At 37.9% G+C, this 21,719-nt stretch overlaps 1 protein-coding gene and 1 non-coding gene across 2 annotated transcripts; one reads left to right on the top strand and one right to left on the bottom strand.

Moving 5' to 3' along the window:
• Positions 1 to 264: 264 nt before the first annotated feature.
• On the top strand, positions 265 to 1,179 carry LOC18015387 (putative cyclin-T1-1). The gene has a single exon (XM_024154887.1). The coding sequence runs from the start codon at positions 265 to 267 to the stop codon at positions 1,177 to 1,179; it is 915 nt and encodes a 304-aa protein (XP_024010655.1).
• Positions 1,180 to 10,272: 9,093 nt separating this feature from the next.
• LOC112086157 lies at positions 10,273 to 10,378 on the bottom strand. Its single transcript, XR_002899335.1, has one exon. It is a non-coding gene; the product is annotated as a small nucleolar RNA R71 (small nucleolar RNA).
• Between the last annotated feature and the right edge of the window lie 11,341 nt (positions 10,379 to 21,719).

Below are 21,719 nucleotides of genomic sequence, written 5' to 3'. Positions count from 1 at the left end.
AAAGAAAATAAAATTCAAAACTATTAAATATGGTTGGCTTATCTTTAGCTCGTTGTAGATAAAAAAAATCTGCTAGGGTTAGTGGTTGTTTAAATCCTCCTTCATTCTCGTTAACATCAATCAGTTATTAAATTCATCTTTCCAGCTTTTTTGTACATTCTTCAAATTCACGGCCAAAAAGAAAATCAAAACCTTTTTCCTTTTCTGATGCAAATCTATTGGGAAAATTTTGGGTTTGATTATTAGAGAAAAAGAGGTTTAACAATGGTAAAGACGTGCTGGTACTATACAAAAGAGGAGATTGAAAAAAACTCTCCTTCGAGACTCGACGGTATCGACTTAAAGCAAGAGACTTTCCAACGTTGGTCTTACTCAACATTCCTCCAAGAGCTTGGCCAGAGACTAAACAATCCTCAGATATCTATAGCGACATCGATCATCTTATGTCAACAGTTCTTCACTCGCCAATCACTAGCGAAGAACGACCCGAAAACAATCAGCATCATATGTATGTTTATCGCCGGAAAAGTCGAAGGGTCTCCGAGACAGGTGGGTGATGTAATCGCCGTGGCCTACAGAGTCTTAAACGACAAGGAACCGTCGAGAGAAGTGTACGAGAGATTGAAGGAGACTGTGTTAACCGGCGAGAAGCTTGTGCTCTCTACGTTAGGGTTTGATCTCGAAATCGAACACCCTTATCAACCGGTTATGGATTGGATTAAGAGATCGGTTAAGGTCGAGAGGGATGCTGATATACTTTCTCAGGCTGCGTTGAATTTTCTTAACGACGGTTTAAGGATATCTCTTTGCTTGCAATTTAGGCCGAGCCAGATCGCAGCGGCTGCTATATATCTCGGCTCGTCCTTTGCTAAGGTGAAGCTACCGTGTGATGGGGACAAAGTTTGGTGGCGAGAGTTCGATGTCACAAAACGCCAATTGTGGGAAATTTGTAACCAGACGCTTGATCTTTATGGACAGAACTTTCTCATTCCGGCTAAAGACGGTGTAGATTCTAAGATTAATGATGGTGGGTTGTTGAGAGCAGAGCAAAAACAGAGCAAGGACGCTGAAACTATATCTTGTCAAGATCATAAGAGAATTGTCATAAAAGTTGCTGGTAAGTCTAGAAATGTCATAAAAGTGTCTCTGAGAAATAAGCTATCGGCAACAAATAGCTAACGACGAAACAGGCCTTGTGAGGTTTTAGTTTAGAAGAGTCTCTCTTTTGTTTTTCACAATTTTTTGTCATCTGCAGAAGTTTTGTTGACATTTTAGAGACATGAAATTCTTCTTTTTTTTCTTTTTCGGACGAACCCTTTTGATTCCTTGATAACGTGGTGTACCTACTAGAATTTAAGATCAAGCCCAAATGTCAAACCTTAACACAAGTTTCATAGCTCTCTCAGATTACTTGATCTGCAAATAATTGCGTGTAAAGTTAGATCATAAACTTAGAAAGAAGGATGATGAAACTAGATCTCGTCAGGGTCTGAAGATCATCAACATGATAAGGAAAGTGTCATAAACGAAGCTGATAAGTCTACAAAGGAGCAAAGAACGAGAGAGGTTTTGTGTGCTTTTAGTTTAGATGGACATTGGAAGATCTTAGAAGAGTCTCCTTTTCAGAATTTAGTTTCATCTGCGGAAGTTATTTGAGTTTTGTTGGACTTAAGAGACTAAAACGGTATTTTTCTCAAATTTCTTTAGACGGCCTCATATACACCTATCCGAGCTAAAGAGCAAGCCCAAATGCAAAGCCTAGTCACAAATTACATGGATTTTTGGGGTCACTTGATGTTGGAAGTTTAAACCTTTGCAAACCGAGTTTAGCCCGGTTTAGCCTGCCACATCGATCTTCATTGGTTCGGTTTTGCACAATTAAAATCGTTTAGGTTGGCCGAACAGGAATCGACCGACCAATCTCATTCTACCTTGGCTCGTGAACAGACCACCAAGGCCCATTAAGTTCAATTTGGCTAAGTCGGCGCTAACTCCTGAAAGTCTGAAACAGAAGGAAAAAAAACCCAATGAAAATGTAAGTTCTACATATCTGTTCACAAAAAGAGTTATCCTTATCTCTTCGGCAAAGGGATCCGTAGTTTTTCCCACAAAACCTAAAAGAACTACATACAAACTCTCTTTTCTTAATTTTTAATATTTTATATTTTTTTGTATTCATTTTGTGACATTCCAAAAATCTCATTAAGGGCAAAAAAGGATATTTGCTTGGAAACCCTTAAACCTAGGAAGCCTCTCTTTTATCCTATATAAAATGAGTTTGTGGCAGAGAAGGAACAGAGCGATCAATGCAGCGAAGCTCTGCTGGAGTCACATTTGAGCAGCCACCATGAAAACACCTCAAAGATGAAGCTATTGCAGCAACCTAGAAGGTTGATCCGACATGTTCTGGCGTGAGAGATAACCGAGTGGTCAAATCAGATCAGATCAGCACGAAACTTGGTAAAGTGATTCTAGACCCTCATATCTATCTATAGCTGAAAACGGATCATTATTTAGAATTGTCTTCTAAAATTTATGAGCGTTTTCCTGAGCCATATTTACAAAGGTTTGATCCACGAGTAGCCGACTTGCGAAGCGTTTTCTCGGCGATATAGGAAGCTTCAGAAGGCGATCTACATACCATCGTGAAGATCCTTAATCCAGCTTTCCATATCAATCTTCCGATGCCCAGTCTGAGTTGTAAGTTATGATCGTTTTTCTGTTGGATGTCAAATCTGTCTAAAGGTGAACCATATTCATTATTCATCATCCAATGGCAAAGGTGAGGCGGGACTTGTGAATCTATAGGTTGTCCTAGACATAGTTTTATATGTGTGTGCTGAACCTAGAATTAAAGATTGATTGGTAATTAAAACGAACATGAATGATTCTTTGACAATTGTTGTATGTATTGTTAATTGTTGTTAGTCTAGGCGCGTAAGAGTGCATGATTGATCCCGACCTATAGACGGATTGTTTGCTGGTCTTCACGAAGGACGTTTCACGAAGTGGGACCATGGCTGGACCATACACATAGGTAGTATGTATAGTACATGGGCTGACAGGACTGTGAGATTTGTGGCTGACGAGTCACCCGATTTAAACAATGTGACGTTCTCGTGAGTGGGAATTTGTGTGCTAGGTTTCTGTGTACTTGTGAAAGATTATGATTGTTGTTTTTTTAATCTTAGGTTAAGTAGATATATATGTGGTTATGTTTAATTCTTCGTATAGATCAAGTGGGTAGGTAGGATCGTTCTCACTGAGTTTTTTTTCCGAATACTCACTCTCTCTCTTTTTCAGGTTAGACCGAAGAGTAGTACTTGTGGCGGTGGATGTGGTGTTGCTTATGGGAACCATGGGGAATTTCTATTGAATTATTTCTTATAAGGATTTTTAATTATATTCTTTAATTATTTTTCTTCAAGTATTTGAAATTTGGTTTATGGTTAAGACATTTCAAGTTCCTGGTTATTTATTTTTAATAAAGGATTTAGACAATAAATAAATATTTATTGAGTTCGTTATTCTTTTTATAAGCCGTTAAATGAGTGTAAATCAAGTTAGGTTTAAATTACAAGATTAAGGTGTCTCATATTTTCTGACGACCTATAACTCGTCCGGTTTGCTAAATGATTTCCAATCATCTTTTGTTATTCATATAACCTAGTTGAGATTCGTATTTAACAATAAACCAACTATAAACTTATACCAATTATAAGATTTGCCACAGTAGTTACAAAAATAACTAAGAAAGCAGAACGACCAAAACTTCACACATTGGCAATAAACAACAGAAAACAAAGAAACAGAAGTGTGCTTAGCTTATACGTTCTCATTAACTTATTCTTCTGTTAATAATTTTTTTTACATCTAATAACATACAACCTGTTTTCATTAGCCATAATGAAGAATTAGTATGACTGTCATAAACAAAACAACACTTAACAATGTGATAACAAAGGACTCCTCTTACCACATTGTTAATATGCCTTGGATGTGAGACTATGAAATGTGCAAGTGCAACATGCAGAAGGTAAAAGCTACAAAAGGTGCAAGCTTCAGGTGCAACATGCAGAAAATACAAGTTGCAGAAGGTATAAGTTGTAGAAGATGCAAGCATCAGAAAGTGCGAAGCAGACTGCAGAAGGTGCACATTGTAGAAGGTGTAATCTGCAAAAGGTGCGAGCTACACGGCAGACTGCAAAAGATGCAGATTCAAAAGAGTGTGAGCCAGTGGTGGATCTAGAACTTCTTTTAATCTTCTTTTAATCGGGGACATAAAACTATAAAATAACAAAAATAATTTTTACAAAATATCTTAAATTAAACAAAACCTACAAAGTTATCCTACGAGGTTCCATATTTAGAACTTTTTTTTATCACTATTTCATTTGTAATTTTTTTCACGCAGTTTTTTCTTATTAAAACAAATGGCACAATTCTTTAAAAACTGCATATAACTTATTATTTATTGGTTAAAAATAATAAATTATTATTATTTTTGGTTCAAAATAATAAATTATTTTAAAAAGTAACATGTAACCTAAAAATAATTATCAAATTTTAAACCAAGTTTTGATAAGTGCATACAATTTTAGTTATTTTATTATTTATAGAACTTTTATTCTCTCACATTTTTTGTTAAGTATCAGATACTTTTTTTTTTGAAAGATTTATGCATTATATTTAAATGAAGCAAAAGTTTTGTTATACTATAGTAGCAGCCCAAATAGCAAGAAAACGATATTAAAGCAAATGACATGATCGGCCCATTAACTGTAACTAATCGAAGCCTAAAGAAAACAAGGTAGATCTAACAAAATTTAGTATTATAAAAATTAAAAGCATTAAATACAATTTACCTTAAGTATTTTTTTAAAGACTAAGGGGCACGTGCGTCCGCCCCTAAAACGGATTACTAATCCTTAACTTTTCGAGGAATCCTAAAGCTGTTTGCAGATTGTATGCTACATAGTTTGTCGGTTAGGATAACTCCTCTATAAGCTGAAGCTACTAGCTTAAGGTTATTATGTGGGCCTAAGCGAATAAAACAAAATATCATTAGAGTTAAACTTGGTGTTAGCTATAAATAACCTTATTACACCTAATTTTGATGTATTCTGAACTTTCAGCTTCCATTAATAAATCAGTCTCCTTTTTTCCGTGGATGTAGCCAACACATCGTTGGTGAACAACATTAATTCTCTGTCTTTGCTTTACATTCATAGTTTAATCTTTTCGTATCTTTTACGACAAACTGTTATCAGAGCTCCAGGTTCTGGAAATATCCATGTCTGGTGAGAAGATGTCTGAAATAAACATGATGATCGACAAGTTCACAGGAAGAAACAATTTTAGTCTCTGGCAAATCAAGATGCAAGCGTAGTTGAAGCGACAAGACTTTTGGGCACCATTAATTAAAAATAACAAGGGTGACACTGCTGAGATGGCGAGTCTGGAAGATAAGGCACAAGCATCAATTTTTCTTTGTCTTGCAGATGACATCATCGTCGAGATTTCAAATGAAACTACTGCTGCTTGTTTATGAGGGAAGTTGGAGACATTGTATATGGCAAAGTCTCTAACAAACAAGTTGTTTCTCAAAAAATGTCTTCTCGAGTTAAGAATGCAAGAGGGTACGCAATTCAGAGATCACTTAGATCAGCTAAACACATTATTACAAGAGCTACTAATATAATGTTAAGGTGGAGGATGAAGATGCTGCTCTACTTCTATTGGTATCCCTACCACTTTCATACGAAAACTTTGTGCAAATGTTTATAATCGGTTAAGATACTGTAACTTTGGAAGATGTTCGATCTTCACTTCATAGTAGAGAGCTGCGACATCAGGCATCTAGTACGTGTGCAGATAATCAATCTTCTGGACTGTTTGTGAGTTGTGGAAATAACAAACAGAAGAATGCAAAACGATTCTTTTCGAAAGGTCCAAAACCAAATGATATCTACAATTACTGTAAAGAAAAAAGGCACTGGAAAACAGAATGTCCTAAGAAGAAGAAGCAGTCTGTTGATGTTACCGTAGCAGAGGATGAAAGAGAGTCCGAAGTAGACATTGCACTGGCTGCAGATGAACAGACACATTCCTTAGATGTGTGGGTTTTAGACATTGGAGCTTCTTACTATATTTTCCCTATGAGAGAGTGGTTTTAAAAGGTTGTTAGAATTGGTTCGATCAAGATCAGCACACATGATGGTAGATTCTGCACCTTAACCAATGTTAGACATGTTCCATCTATGACAAAAAAAATGATATCTCTAAGGTTTTTTACACAGTACAAGGTTCAAGTATTTAGGTGGTGATGTAGTTTTGAAAGTGTAAAATGGGTTCTGATGTGATTCTGAAAGGTGTCATACATGGTACTTTGTATTTTTGTAAGATTCCACAGTCACAGGTTTGGCCAATGTTGCAGCTTCTGAGGTTTGTAAGGAAGATATGACAAAGCTATGGCATATGAGGCTTGGTCATATTGGTGAAAGAGGTATACAAATTCTGTATAAGGAAGATCTTCTTTGTGGTCATGAGGTTTAGGTTCTATAGTTTTTTGAACACTGCAGTTTTGGAAAGCATCATCTCAACAAATGTCCTAAGGCTATTTAGAACAAAATGTATGTAGGACTACATTCACTCAGATTGTTGGGATCCATCTCGGGTGGAATCTTTGGGAGGTTCACTTATTTTTTTTCTCTATGACTGATAACTACTCAAGAAAGACTTGGGTATTCATACTGAAGCATAAAAGTAAAGCTTTTAAGAACTTCAAGGAGTGGAAAGCTCTAGTTGAAAATCAAACAGGAAAGAAGATCAAGAGATTGCAAACTAATAATGGTTTGGACTTCTGTTCATTTTAGTTCAATCAGTTGTGTAGAAATAAAAGTGTTGCACGTCATCACACAGTCAGAGATACATCCCAATAGAATGGTGTAGCTGAACAGATGAACCAGATGTTGCTAGAGAAAGCGAGGTGCATGCTCTCTAATGCTTGTTTCGAAAAAAGGTTATGGGCTGAAGGTGTAAGTACAGCTTGCTACTTGATAAATCATGCACCACATACAATTATCAAGTTCAATAGACCTGCTTAGATGTGTTCATGTACATGTGATGATTACTCAAATCTGAAAGTTTTTGGTTGCACAGTTTAATATTATGTGGGTAAAGGTAAACTAGAACCAAGAGAAAGGAAGGGAGTTTTCGTGGGCTATGGAGATAGAGTTACGGGATACAAGATATAGTCTCCATCAGAAAATATAGTTACTACAAGCAGGAACATAGTCTTTGATGAAAGTTCTATGCTCAGGTGCTCAGCAGAGCCTACAACTGTCATAGATAATGGGAGCTTCGACAAACAAGTGGAGTTGCACGACGATCATGACAAGGGTGATTTGCATCAATATAAAGAGGGCCAAGAGGAACAAACAGAAAATTTTCATTTGGGACCTACAGAATCAGAAACGCAACCATCTGGAGTTACAAAATATAATATTTCAAAGGATTAACCGAAGAGAATTGGCGTTGGAACACCTGTGAGACATGACTTTGAGGATATGGTCGGATATGCATTGCAGGTTGCAGAAGAGGTTGATATGTTTGAGCCATGTATTTACGATGAAGTTGTATCAAGTGTTGAAGCTGAGAAATGGTTTGCTGCAATGGGAGACGAGATGGAGTCTCATGATAAAAAATCATATATGGGATCTAGTCACACGTTAATAACACCGTATTTGTACCCATTTTCATTAGTGTTTTCTTATGCTATTTCAAATGTTTTAACTAGTTTCAAGTAATTTTATCATGGTTTTCTTATATTTTTAATTTCAAGACTCTTTTCAGGTTACTTAGGCAAAAACAATACAAATTGGAAAAAATCTACTTTTGACCAATTTCAGACCGTCAGAAGTTTCACATCCGATGAAGACTTTCTCCCCGTTTGATCAAGCTCAAATTTGACAACAGATAGAGGAGACAACAATCTCTCTAATGCAGTTGGATTGGACACAATCCAACGATTGGATCATGATAACACCGGATTTTGACCATTTTTATGGATCACTTTAATATCTTTTACAGGTGTTTTTACTCCATTTTCAAAGGTTTTCAAAGGATTTCTATGTTTCCGGATTTTAAAAGACTTTTCAGGTAATTTGGGATAAAGAGGCACAAATTGGAACAAAAAGACTCTTTTGGATAAATGCAGACCGTCAGAATTCTCATGGAGAGACGAAGACCTTCTCACCATCTGATCACCCTCAAAATTGGACAACTTATAGAAGAATCAACCAGCTTTCAAATGCACTTGGTTTGAAGCCCAAATTCATTCTCAGCCTCAATTCCGGAACCATGGAGTATTGAAGACTATAAATACTTGTCATTTAGGTCGTTTTTAGAGAGAACCCTTCATACTTTACAGAAACCCTTTTCCTTTAGCCGTTTTTATGCGATTTTTGTAGAAGATTGTTCAAGTCCGAGTTCTTCAATAGAGAAGCTTTCTTCATCTCTTTTCTTTACTTTTTTCATTACTTTTATTAAAACCAATGATGATGTCGACCTCAACCATGTCTGAGTAGATCCCGAGTTGGGCTTAGGGTTCCCGAAAGGGGCTCTCATAATCGATTAAGACATCTAGGTTTATAGATCTGGGATTTCGACCTGTTCTCTGTTTATTCTTGTTCTTATTGCATGTATGCTTGATTGATCACCTAGTATCTGATCTAGATAGTTAGTGTTGCGAAAGTTTTCATTAAGTATCAGCCCTAGAATGAAACAGGCGATTTTTCCGTAGGAGTGGAAACCTACCTGCGGCGAGATCGTGAGTATTGACGAGTCTTGTGCAGCTCTTGCGTTCTCTCCCTTCCAGGGCCAGAATGGAAACCTACTGGTCAGGATTGCGAGAAACAGTTGGTTATGATCACGACAGTGACGTAGTCATACCGCCGTACTCTAGCTCTAGAACCCTATATATCGATATCCGTCAATCCCAATCTATCTACCCTAGTGTCAAAACGATTATGATCCCTTAGAGTTCCCAAAAGCTCAGCGTTTTTAGTCATAGTATACAAACCAATCAATTTTTACTTGCTTATTTAGATCTGCATTTTTACTTGCTTGTTTCTACTTGCTTTCTAGGATAGATTTATTTGCTTTCTTTTGTTTTAGTTTAATTCGTGATAAACAACCACCCGTTAAAACCAATCCAGTCTAGACATAAAGTTAAAAACCGTAGAAGAATTCCAGGCACACAAATCTCTGTGGATTCGATCCCTAAATACTACAACTGGTTAGCTGTGCACTTGCGGCTTTCATTTGTTTTGTTAAGGGTAAAACTTGTTCCCTCACGCAGTTGACACGACATCAAGTTTTTGGCGCCGTTGCCGGGGATTTGTTTCGCTGCCTTTTGTTATTTTTCTTGTTTTAACTTCTGTTCTAGACACCTGATCTCTAGTTCTTTCTTAACAGTTTTGCTGAATTATCTTTCCCTTCTTTTGTTTTTCTCTGAATTGCATGAATACCAAGCGCAGACCTATAGAAAACATTCCAATTCTAGACGAGATAGACAGACACAAAAGAGAACTTCGAAGACTTCAGAAATGGCCAACGACGACCAGCCTGGAGATCATATTAATCGAACTTTAAATATGGACCAAGACGGGTCCGAACATGGAGAAAATGAAGAGAATGATCACAGAGGAGGTGATCATGCTCGACAAGATGAAGAGGAGGATGAGGTTCCTCCAAGAAACCACCAGAACCGCGAGAGAGAAGAACGTGAAGACCTTGATGCACCCATCAATGCAGCCGATGGTGACCACCAAGGAATGCAGCCTAATGGGCGCGTTAACCGCCCTGTACAGCCAGCAAATCAACACTGAAGACAAGCCCGAAACCATCGCATAGCTGATTTTGATGCACCTACTCAAAACTTTCAGAACCGATCTGCAATTCAAGTTCCATTTCCGAACCGGAATGAGTTTGAAGTCACGCCTCAAATCATCTCATTGGTGAAGCAAAACCAATTCCATGGAGTTCCTTCTGAACACCCAATGGACCATATCGAGCTCTTTGAAGAAATCTGCAGCATGATGAGAACAAACCAAGTTCCACCAGACTATTTAAAATGTAAGTTGTTCTCTTTTACATTAGCAGACAAAGCTCACCGTTGGTTGAAATCTTTGCATGCAGGATCGATCACTAATTGGGAAGAATGTAAAACTGCTTTCTTGAACCACTTCTATACTAAGTCAAGGTCGAATCAGTTGAGAACAAAGATCTCAAACTTTCAACAAGGGCCAACTGAATCTTTCTATGAATCCTGGGAACGTTTTAAGGAGTATGAACGTGATTGCCCTCACCATGGATTTCATGGATCAAGCCTGCTGAGCACATTTTACCGAGGTTTGCAACCAAAATACAAAATTTCACTTGATACAGCTAGCAATGGAGATTTTGGACAAAAGACGATAGCCCAAGGAAGAGCCCTCATCGAAAATTTGGCTCAAGCCAATAGGAATGATTGTCCTGAATACGATCGATCGATGAAGCAAGCCGAAACAGACAACAAGGAGATAACCGAGTTGAAGAACATGATGAGCCAGCTTCTGAAGAGCAACAATCGCCCAATCCATGCTTGTGAGACCAACAATGGCGCAGAAGATGAAGGACCTAGTGATATTGATCACATTAATCAGGCCTTTCAAGAAGAAGATGTGAACTATGTAGGAGCACTGGTGCCATATCAAAATCGCTCCAACAATGGTTTAAACAACAACTTCCGGAATGCAAATTACAACAATCTCTCTTACCGCAATCCAAATGTGGAGAATCCTCAAGATCAGTACTACCCACCTCAGCAAAAATCCTTCCAAAACAAGTTTCAAGGTAGAAACTTCGGAGGAACAGGACCATATCAACCGTGACAGCCATATAACTACCAAGTTACGGGTTTTAACAATCAATTTGTACAACAGCAAGGAGTCACGATGAACCAGCTAGCTTCACAAATCGGTAGACTTGAACAGTCCATCCAACAGCTCGTTATGATGAACGAAAAAGCATCTAAAGACGTGAACGTGAAAGTTGACTGCATGTACAATGATCTGAACGGTAAGTTCGAATCTTTATCTTCGCACGTCAAAAAGCTAGACGTGCAAGTCGCCCAAACAGCCGACTCTATGAAGAGGAAAAGTGGAGTTCTTCCAGGAAGAGTTGAAGATAACCCTAAGAGGCTTTGCAACGCCATAACCACATTGCCAGAAGAAGAGGCCAGAACCGATGGAAAGAAAAAAGAAACCCCAATCTTTGTACCACTGTACAAAGATGTCGATGCCAAGAAGCCACCATTTAAGGTACCCGAACGATCACCGTTTCAAAGGCTTACAAAAGCCGATGATCCGGGACGTTTTGTTTTCCAGTGTTTCATTTCAGGAATCAAGTTTACAGACTGCCTGTGCGATTCCGGAGCCAATGTCAACATCATGTCAAAGACATTTGCCGAAAAATTGGGCATAAAAACCTTAAGGACATCGACGGTTAAGGTTATTTTTGGAGATTCGTCTCAAAAAGATACTGAAGGGACGATTCATGATCTACAAGTTCTAGTGGGAGACAAGATTGTTCCAGCAGATTTCCAAGTCCTGGAGATGGATAAAGACAAGGAGAGGCCACTCATTTTCGGGAGACCATTCCTAGCTACCGTAGGAGCAGTAATCGATCACGCAAACAGGCCCAAGGAGAAAGAAAAAGAGAAGCCGAAAGCTTTCGCGAAGATCAAGATCATCATTCCACCAGATGCAACAGAAACTAGTGAGGACCAAATCCAGGAGCTGATCGAAAACACAAAGAGGGTTTTAAACAATGTTAAAGTCCGGAAGAAGAGTAAAGGGAAGAATACGGCTCCTCAAGGAGAAGAAGTAAAACCTCCAGCTACCAGAAGTGATAAGAGCACATCAAGTGGAGTGCCATTCAAATCAGCCTGATTCTTCAGATCATAAGTTACCCCCCAATTTACTGAAGACATGTTATGCAGTCTCGCGAAAGAAGCAAGAGAATGAATGAAGTTTGGACATCATAAGCCAACCACCGCGGTCCAAGAGCTCGTGACCGCGGTGACCACTATCCTGGCCGCACCTCAGAGCCCTCCAACCGTGGTGAACCCACATTTACCAGCCTTAGAGAGCCATATTCTGCGACAAGCCCATTTTCGGCCCAATGGCCCGTTTTCAAGCCCAATTCATTCTCTCCTAAAAAAAGCCCTAAGGACGACCAGAAAGACTTGAAGACCTATAAATATGTATTTTAGAAGACCTAATTCATGTGTGCTCATTTCCCCTTGTTAGGGAAGCACCCAACTTTTGTTTCTTAGGTTTAGATTAGGGAGATAAAGATTTTTCTCTTGAATCTTTGCTATTTCTTTTCATATATCTATTCAGTTTATGCAGTCCCTTTTACTTTACTGCTTTTCTATTTCAAAACCAATGATGATGCCATGTCTGAGAAGTTACCTTGTTGGGTAAGATGACCATCAAAAGTGACCCCATGATCGATGACATCTAGGTTTTTTAGGTTAAAGGATTTTAATGTTAAATGATTCTTCCATTCATCTTGTACTCAAGGCGGTACGCTGGAGTATATAACCAGTATCTGGTCCAAGGTTAAATCCGAGCCACGAGAGTGTTTTATCTGGGTTACCTGAACTAGATCTTATGGACGTCCCCGTCGTAGGAGATGAAAGCTACCTAAGGAGGTTACGTAAGCCGAGATGGATTCCGATCTGAAATGCATGATCATATTCCGGCATGAGAGCAAGAGTTAATTGCCGAGTTTAAGTGATTAGATAATTAGGGTGGCGAGAGTTGGCTAATCTTATAAGTGTCTATCCTAGTTTCAGAATCATAGAAAATCTTTACCTAGAATCCTTGTGTCATATATCAAGAACCCTAGAGATGAACCCTAATACCCAACACGTTTTTCATCTGTTGTTCTTGTCTATTCCTTTTAGTTTTATTTCTTGTTTAGCTTAGTAGAAATCGTGACACCAAAACCCCACAAAAACCCTCATTGGTCTTTGACTTCGATTACTAATACAGTTTGAAGTTTTTGCAGAAAAGACAACTATCTCTGTAGATCGACACCCTAAGTAATAGAACGCACGGCTGTGCGCTTGTAGACACTAGGATTTACAAATTTAAAACTTCTCTTGCGACACCAACCCTAGCTTGCATCAAGTTTTTGGTGTTGTTTCCAGGGAGAGATTCATTTTTGCTTCTGTCAAACTTCATAGGTTAGTAAACCCGATTCTTAGACACCTTTTACTTTTAAATTTTTGTTTTTTTTTTTCTTTCTGGAACATGTATTCGACTCTGAGCAAGAAGAGATCATTGGGCGAGGGTGTTAATACTCGTGTGCTGCTCAATACTCTCACACCTACAGCTATATGGATTGGAGTTCTCAGTACTGAGATGAAGTCTATTTGCCACCCATGGACGTGGGTCAAGAAGACTACAAGCACCATGACCCCTATTCAGCTCGCAAATCTCAAAGAATTATCTATGATCCTTTCACTAGTGAAGACCAGATCGAGATAGACAGTATTCTTCAAGAGCTGAATGAATCCACGCCCAGAGATGATGGGTGTTGGGTGGTTTATGAATTTGATGGAGAACCCTCCATCAAATTTGTTAAGAAGATCATGTCAAACGAAATTCTCTTGGATCCTAATTCTCGCATCATCAAATCCAGTCACCAAGGAAGAGAAAAACCTGTTTCTGTTCCCAGCAATGACCTCATCACTACCAAACCATTCGAGTGCCTCAAAGTAGATAGAGAAGATCACAATCCTGCTTTTTTTTACGAGCCAAAGGCTTCCTCAACTCCTCACAACTTATAGTGTGAGAAAAATCTCATGAAGGATGATATATTAATGGTGAAGTCCCTGACTGAAAGTCCTGAAGAAAAGCAAGGAATAGAAGTTCATGATTCTCGTTATGATATCAAATCTGATGTGATTCAAATACCAAAGCTCGCTGAAGGAACATGTATTTCAAAAAAATATTCATCTATGGTTTATATTCACAATGGAGATCTTTCTTGTGCAACTCCATTAGGTTTCAATCCCAATTTGCCTCTTCAAGTGGAAGATTATCTTGTTCCTAATGATTTCCATGTTATGGAGATGAGAAAGGATGCAAAAAACTCTTATTGCCTGACCATATGCAGTTGAGAAAGACCAGTTTTTGATCCTGGAGGAGCTACAAAGGATGTTCAAAACGTCCTAAAAGAAGGGCCACTCTTCACACTTCGTAAAAACATCAACCAGAGAAGTTCAATATGCAACAAGATTTTTTTTATGCACACTTGATCTTTGCTTCCATTGGACGTGTTGGAGACTCAAATGAAGCCAAAGTGAAGCATAGATGGCCTTCAAGACTCTTTCCTCAAGACTTGTCACAAGGAGAAAACATTGAAGATTCATATCTCGAAGAAATTCCAAGACTAGTTTTTGATCTCGAGGGAGACAATTCCTTTGTAGGTATGTTTTCTTTTAGTTTTTCTTTCTTTTTCCAATATTTTTTTTTTAGCTTCAGGTTTTCATAAAACATAAAAAATATGGATTCACCGCGGCGGGAGTCCCTGACCCACGGCCAGCCTCACCTGTACCGCAGCCGCGCACACATGACCTGCGGCCGCGCACACATGACCCGCGGCCAACCCACTTCCCAACCCGCGGCCGTACCATCCATCCCACAGCCCAGTTCCCTGCCTGCCACACCGCAGCCGAAAATCTCTGACCCGGAACCTGATGCACTCGGCTAGATTTGGCTAATGCACCTTCCACCTTAGCCAAATCACTAAAGAGAAAGAATGAATGAAATTGGAAAATAGGAGTATCAGAAATCCTATCAAGCTTAATGGTGCCTAAAAAAAAAACTCATTCATAAAGGTAAATTTCATGCTCCCTAAGACTCTACATCTAAAGGCGTTTCCCCTTTCTCTTAAAAAAAATAAAAAATAAAAAACAAAAAAAGAGAGAAAAAGAATGAAAGGAAAAGAAAACAAAAGCCTAAAAGAGTCTACGATAACCGAAATTATTTGGAGCAAAGACTATAAGTATCCATCTATGGAGTTATGGTTTCACAACCTAGAAAAAAATCTAAGTCTGGGGGAGTTATGAGGAGAACCTGAAGAAGGAGAACATAAATCTTAAAGCAAGAAGAATGTGACTGGAAACTGTGGCCGCGGTCAGCCTCAACCCTCTCTTGCTTTTTTGCATAATATTCTGTCTCTCCAAAAAAAGGTAACCCTTAAACACATCAAACATCACCAATAAACAGCCATTTGAATACCTAACTTTGAATACCTTGTTTAATATCCTTTTGACGAGAACCACTGAAACCTTTAATGAATGCTAAAAGCTAGTTCATTGGATGCTAAGTCTAAGTGTGTAGATTTTCGCATGACGGATTAACGGACTAGTTATGTTTGTATTTTGGTAAAAAATTTCTAGGCTACCTTTGATTGATGCATTGCACTTAATAATAGTCTAGAAGTATGGTTGCTGATAATTTTGAGTTCTCTGTGATTTATGTTAAATATACTTTTCCAAACTTGGATTTTGTTTTGTTTGAGGACAAACAAAATTTAAGTCCAGGGGAGTTAATAACACCATATTTGTACCCATTTTCATTAGTGTTTTCTTATGCTACTTCAAATGTTTTAACTAGTTTCTAATGCTTTTATCATATTTTTCCTATATTTGTAGTTTCAAGACTCTTTTCAGGTTACTTAGGCAAAAACAATGTAAATTGGAGAAAAATCCACTTTTGGCCAATTTCGGACGTTAGAAGTTTCACATCCGATGAAGACCTTCTCACAGTCCGATCAAGCTCAAATTTGGATACAATATATAGGAGACAATCAGTTTTCTAATTCAATTGAATTGAACACAATCCAACGGTTGGATCATAGGTTACCCCAAATTTACTGAAGACATGTTTTGCAGTCTCGCAAAAGAAGCAAGAGAAGGAATAAAGTTTGGAGATCATAAGCCAACCACCGCAGTCAAGGAGCTCAGAGCCCTCCAACCGTGGTGAACCCACATTTACCAGCCTTGGAGAGCCATATTCTGCGACAAGCCCATTTTCAGCCCAATGGCCCGTTATGAAGCCCAACTCATTCTCTATTCAAAGAAAGTCCTAAATAAGACCAGAAAGACTTGGAGACCTATAAATATGTATTTTTGAAGACCTAATTTGTATGTGCTCCTTTCCCCTTGTTAGGGAGGCATCCAACTTTTGTTTCTTAGGTTTAGATTAGGGAGATAGAGATCTTTCTCTTGAACTTTTGCTATTTCTTTTCATCTATTTGTTCAGTTTATGCAATCTCTTTTACTTTACTGCTTTTCTATTTCAAAACCAATAATGATGTTGTCAAGCTCAGTCATGTCTGAGTAGTTATCTTGTTGGGTAAGAGGGCCATCGAAAGGGACTCCATGATCGATGACATCTAGTTTTTTTAGGTTAAAGGATTTTGATTTTCAATGATTCTATCATTCATCCTGTATTCAAAGCGATACGCTGGAGTAGCTAACCAGGGTCTGATCCAAGATTAAACCCAAGCCACGAGAGTGTTGTATCTGGGTTACCTGAGCGGGATCTTATGGACGTCCCCGTTGTAGGAGAAGAAAGCTGCCTACGGAGGTTACATAAGCCAAGATGGATTCCGATCTGAAATGCATGGTCTTATTCCAACATGAGAGCGAGAGTTAATTTCCGAGTTTTAGTGATTAGACGATTTGGGTGACAAGAGTTAGCTAATCTTATGTGTCTATCCTAGTTTCAGAACCATAGAAAAATCCTTACCTAGATTACTTGTGTCATAGATCATGAACCCTAAAGATGAACCCTAATACCCAACACGTTTTTCATATGTTGTTCTCGCCTATTGCTTTTAGTTTTATTTCTTGTTTAGCTTAGTAGAAATCATGACATCAAAACCCCACAAAAACCCCCATTGTTCTTTGACTTCGATTACTATTCCAGTTTGAGGTTTTTGAAGTAAAGACAACTCTCCATGTGGATCAACACTCTAAGTACTACAACGCACAGCTGTGCATTTGCAGACACTATGGTCTATAAATTTAAAACTTTTCTTGCGACACCAACCCTATCTCGCATCACACGTCCACCAGAGAAAAAAGATTATTACTTGCAATTTGGTCTTCAAAATAAAGAAGGGATATCACCTGCAGAAGGAGTCAAGTATAAAGCTCGGGTTGTTGCTAGAGGTTTCAGTCAAAGAGAAGAGCAGATTATAACAAGATTTTTTCACCAGTGATCAGACACACATCTATCAGAGCACTGTTAGCAATAGTGACACGTCAGAAAGCTTTTCTTCATGGAGTGTTAGAGTTATGAGAGAACTGTTAACTTTATCTCCATAGCCCATTGTTAGCATTTTTGGAGCTTGAACAACTTAATGTGAAGACAGCTTTTCTTCATGGAGAGTTAGAAGAGATATACATGACCCAACCAGAGGGTTTGGAAGCTACAGACAAGGAAGACTATGTGTGCAAACTGAACAAGTCGTTATATGGACTTAAGCAATCTCCAAGGTATTGGTATAAAAGATTCGACAGCTACATGACAAAGTTGGAGTATGTTAGAAGTTCTTTTTTTTGTGATTCCTATAAAAGGTTGAAAGATGAATCATATATTTATCTGGTGCTTTATGTGGATGACTTGCAGATAGCTGAAGAGGAGATGTGTGATGTTCAAAACTAAAAGATTTTCTTAGCTCTGAGTTTGAGATGAAAGATTTAGATGCAGCAAAGAATATTATAGGGAATGGAGATTTTTGGAGACAGAAACAAAAAAGAAGCTCTTCTTGTCACAGAAAACATACATTGAAGATGTATTAGTAAGCTAAACCTATTGACACTCCAAGTGCAGCTAACGTTTATGTCACAGTGGTTGCTCCTTAGTCTTATGAAGAAAAGGAGTATATGTCTTGGACTCCTTATGCTAGTGTTGTCGAAATTCTGATGTATGCTATGGTATGTATAAGACCAGATTTTGCACATGCAGTCAGTGTTGTTCAGAGGTTTATAGGACAACGAAGAAAGGGACATTGGTCAGTTGTGAAGAGAATTTTTTTGTTATCTTCGAGGTACATCTGATGTTGCTCTTATCTACAAAGGTGAGAGTCCCGGCCAGGTGACAGGTTATTCTAACCCTGGTTATACTGCAGATGTAGACAATAGAAGGTCAATGACTGGCTACATGTTTACTTTAGGCAACTCTATTATTAGCTGCAAATCAACTCTGCAACCTATAGTGACGTTGTATACTACTGAACCAGAATACATGGCTTTGACAGAAGCATCTAAAGAAGGTATCTAATTTAACGGAGTTCGTTAGCTATCTTGGTTTGCATCATGATCAAGCTACAGTATACTGTGACAGCTTGAGTGCGATTTATTTAGCTAAGGATCAGGTTCATCATGAAAGACCTTACATTGTGACGTGAGGTATCACTTTCTAAGAGATGAAAAGATGATCAATGTGAAGAAAGTATGAACTGCTGATAATCATGCTGATATGTTCACTAAGCCAGTTCATCGCAGCAAATTCCAACATAGTTTGAACTTGCTTAACATCACAAGCTGTTAATCTGTCCCTACGGGAATCTGGTCCGAATGACATCTGAGGCAAAAGGAGAAGTCTGTACATCTAGCATCGTTAAGGTGTGTCATGTACATCTGTTTGGAGGATTCAAGTCAAGGTGGAGATTTTTTAATATGCTTTGAATCTGAGACTGTGAAAGGTGCAAGTGCAACATGCAGAAGATACAACCTACAGAAGGTGCAAGCTGCATTTGCAACATGCAGAAGGTACAAGCTGCAGAAAGCACAAGCTGCATTAGGTGCAAACCTACATAGCATACTGCAGAATGTGCAGATTGCAGAAGGTGCAATCTGCAGAAGTTGCAAGGTACATAGAAGACCACTGAAGGTTGATGGTAGCTTGGGTGTGTAGGGAACAATTTTTACCCTGAGTAGAAACAATTGAGCCACAAGTGCACAGCTAATCAATTATAATACTTAGGGATCGAATCCACAGGGAAAGAGGACCTTTTCTGCAAAACCTTTGAAAGAGATTGAGCAAGGAAGTCTAGAACCTATCGATTTTTATGGGGTTTTTGGATGTCACTAAAAAAGTAAATCGTAATCTAAACGGGAAAAGGAAAAAGTGCTTAAGAAAATCGATCGAAAAGCTAAAGAAATCTAAAGTAAAAAGCTTGAGAAATCGGTGTAAAGACTTATAAAAAGGTGCTGGGTTGTTTGGGAATATCTTCGGGGTATGATCGATTTAAAACATGCTAAAAAATAAAAAAAAGATCATAGCTAAAACTCTTAGAACACGAGCACGGATGTATGACTACGTAACTCTCGTGATCATAACCAACTGTCACCCACGACCCTGACCAGTTCTTTCGTCTCTGGCCCCGGTAACAGGTGTATGTAATATCTTGTACAAGATTCGTCTACATTCACAACTCACCCATATGTATCTTTTCTCAAATTATATCAGGCAGATAATGAAAACGCTCGCAATACTAAGTACCTAAATCAGATTATAGTTCATGACGGTACTCTCATGCATTAAAAATAAGTTTAGAAGAAAAAGTTCTAGGATTCGGCTTAATAGCTCAAGCATCCTCATTGAACATATAGATCCCATCAAAAATTCTGTTAAACCCAATAAGTAAAATACTCAGACATAGGTAATGAAAGCAAAATCATTGTATAAGAATACTTTAAAGAAATTGATATTAAAAGAGAAACAAAAAAGGTTTTATGTTTAGGGTTTTTAAAACTACTAAGTATGAAAAACCTAAAACAAACTAAGAATTCTAAAACTTCACCTTTTTTAATGTTTAGGGTTTTTAAAACAAGTATTTATAGGTTTTCAAGGCATGATTTGTCATCACTTAGGGCTTCTTCAAAAACAGAAATCAAATGGGCTTGAAACCGGGCTTCTGTGGTCGGACACTAATTCTCCGTGGTCAGGAGCTCTCCGGCCGTGGTAAAACATTTGTTGGTCGCGGTTCAGAAGGCTGGCCGGCTGCTTGACTGGACTTCTTGCTCTTCGCATAACTTTTGACTGAACCGTTGGATTGTCTTCAAGGCAAGTGTATTGGAAATCTAGCTGATCCATTTTTAAGGTCTCCAAATTTGAGCTGGATCAAACGGCGATAAGGTTTTCATTTGAGGGTGAACTTATGACGGTTTGACTCTTTTGCAAAGCTTTTGTCTAAGTTTTCTGAAAAGAGTATTGAGACTATAAATACTAGAAATTCATAATAAAAACACGTAACCGAAATAAAAAAATATTTGAAAAGCATTTAATAATGATCCATAAAAGTGGTCAAAATACAGTGTTATCAACTCTCCCAAACTTAAACATTTGTTTGTCTAATTATCCAATTTGCAGAACTTTTGACTAAGTTTTCTGAAAAGAGTCTTGAAACTACAAATATTAGAAACCCATAATAAAAAAACTTAAAATAAATTAAAAAATATTTGAAAAGCATTTAATAACAATCCATAAAAGTGGTCAAAATACAGTGTTATCAACTCCCTTAGACTTGAACTTTTGTTTGTCCTCAAACAAAGCAAAAATCAAAGTAAGGTGAAGTGAAAACAAAATTAGAAAATGCATAAATCTCAGAGACATGAACCTCTAAATTATGACCTTCGATCGTACATCAAATCGCAACTTAGTCTAGAAAATTCTGACCAAGACACAAAAAACACTAATCCATGGTTTCTGTCATGCAAAACTTAAACAAAATCTAAATCTTGATTCCAGTCAACTAGCTCTCTACATTCATTAAGTGTATAGTGTGAACTTCTCATCAAAGATATCATTCAAGGTAAACGGCGTTTGGTATTAACGGCTGTTTAGGTGGTGGAGTTAAAGTGTTTAAGGTTACTTGAAGATCTGAAGGATGCTAGATATTATGAAAAACCGCAAGAGAGAATGAACCTGCTGATGTCCACAATTTTCAGTAATTTCTCTTTGCTAAATGTTGTCGCACAATCCTTCCTCCTTTAGTGTAAACTGCTACTTCCTCCAGACATAGATCTAGATTTTTATTTTCTTTCCTTTCTTTTTTTTTCTTATTTTTTTCAATTTTTTTGTTTTTGTTAAATGGAAACACCTTTTATTTAAAGAGAAAGTCTAAGGGACAAAAATATAACAATGTTTTGAAGTTTTTTGAGGCAAACCAAGCTTTCTTTCAGTCGCAAGCCTTCGTTTTCAGTGACTGAAAACTGCGTTGTTCCTCTTTATCTCCGGTGTTTTATCATATATCTGCATATGTGACAATGGAAAACAAGAATGCATGTGGCTTGAAAGAAGTTTGGTAAGGTGGGAAACTAGGTAAAGATGAACTTGCCATTCATGATCAACAAAGAGTGGTAAAAAGGATAAAGAAATCCTGAATGTATAATTTGTTTCCCTGATCTAATACCTTTAACGAGATAATATAGTCAATGTTAAGTCCAGATAAAACAGAGCTAGTGTATTCCTTCATCTAAATCAAAACTATTCAAATTTCTTTGGGGTACTTCGTTTCAAATATGCTTAGCTACCGCCTAGTCTAGTCCTAAATCACAAATGAGCATGTCACTAGGGAATAGC

The sequence above is a fragment of the Eutrema salsugineum genome, unplaced genomic scaffold (assembly GCF_000478725.1).
Source record: "Eutrema salsugineum unplaced genomic scaffold, Eutsalg1_0 scaffold_23, whole genome shotgun sequence".
NCBI lineage: Eukaryota > Viridiplantae > Streptophyta > Magnoliopsida > Brassicales > Brassicaceae > Eutrema > Eutrema salsugineum.
The sequence above is the reverse complement of the archived record's forward strand: the minus strand, read 5'-3'. Positions and strand labels throughout refer to the sequence as shown.

Coding starts and splice junctions, on each gene's coding strand:
- LOC18015387 (XM_024154887.1), top strand. CDS start 265: ATGGTAAAGACGTGCTGGTACTATACAAAAGAGGAGATTGAAAAAAAC.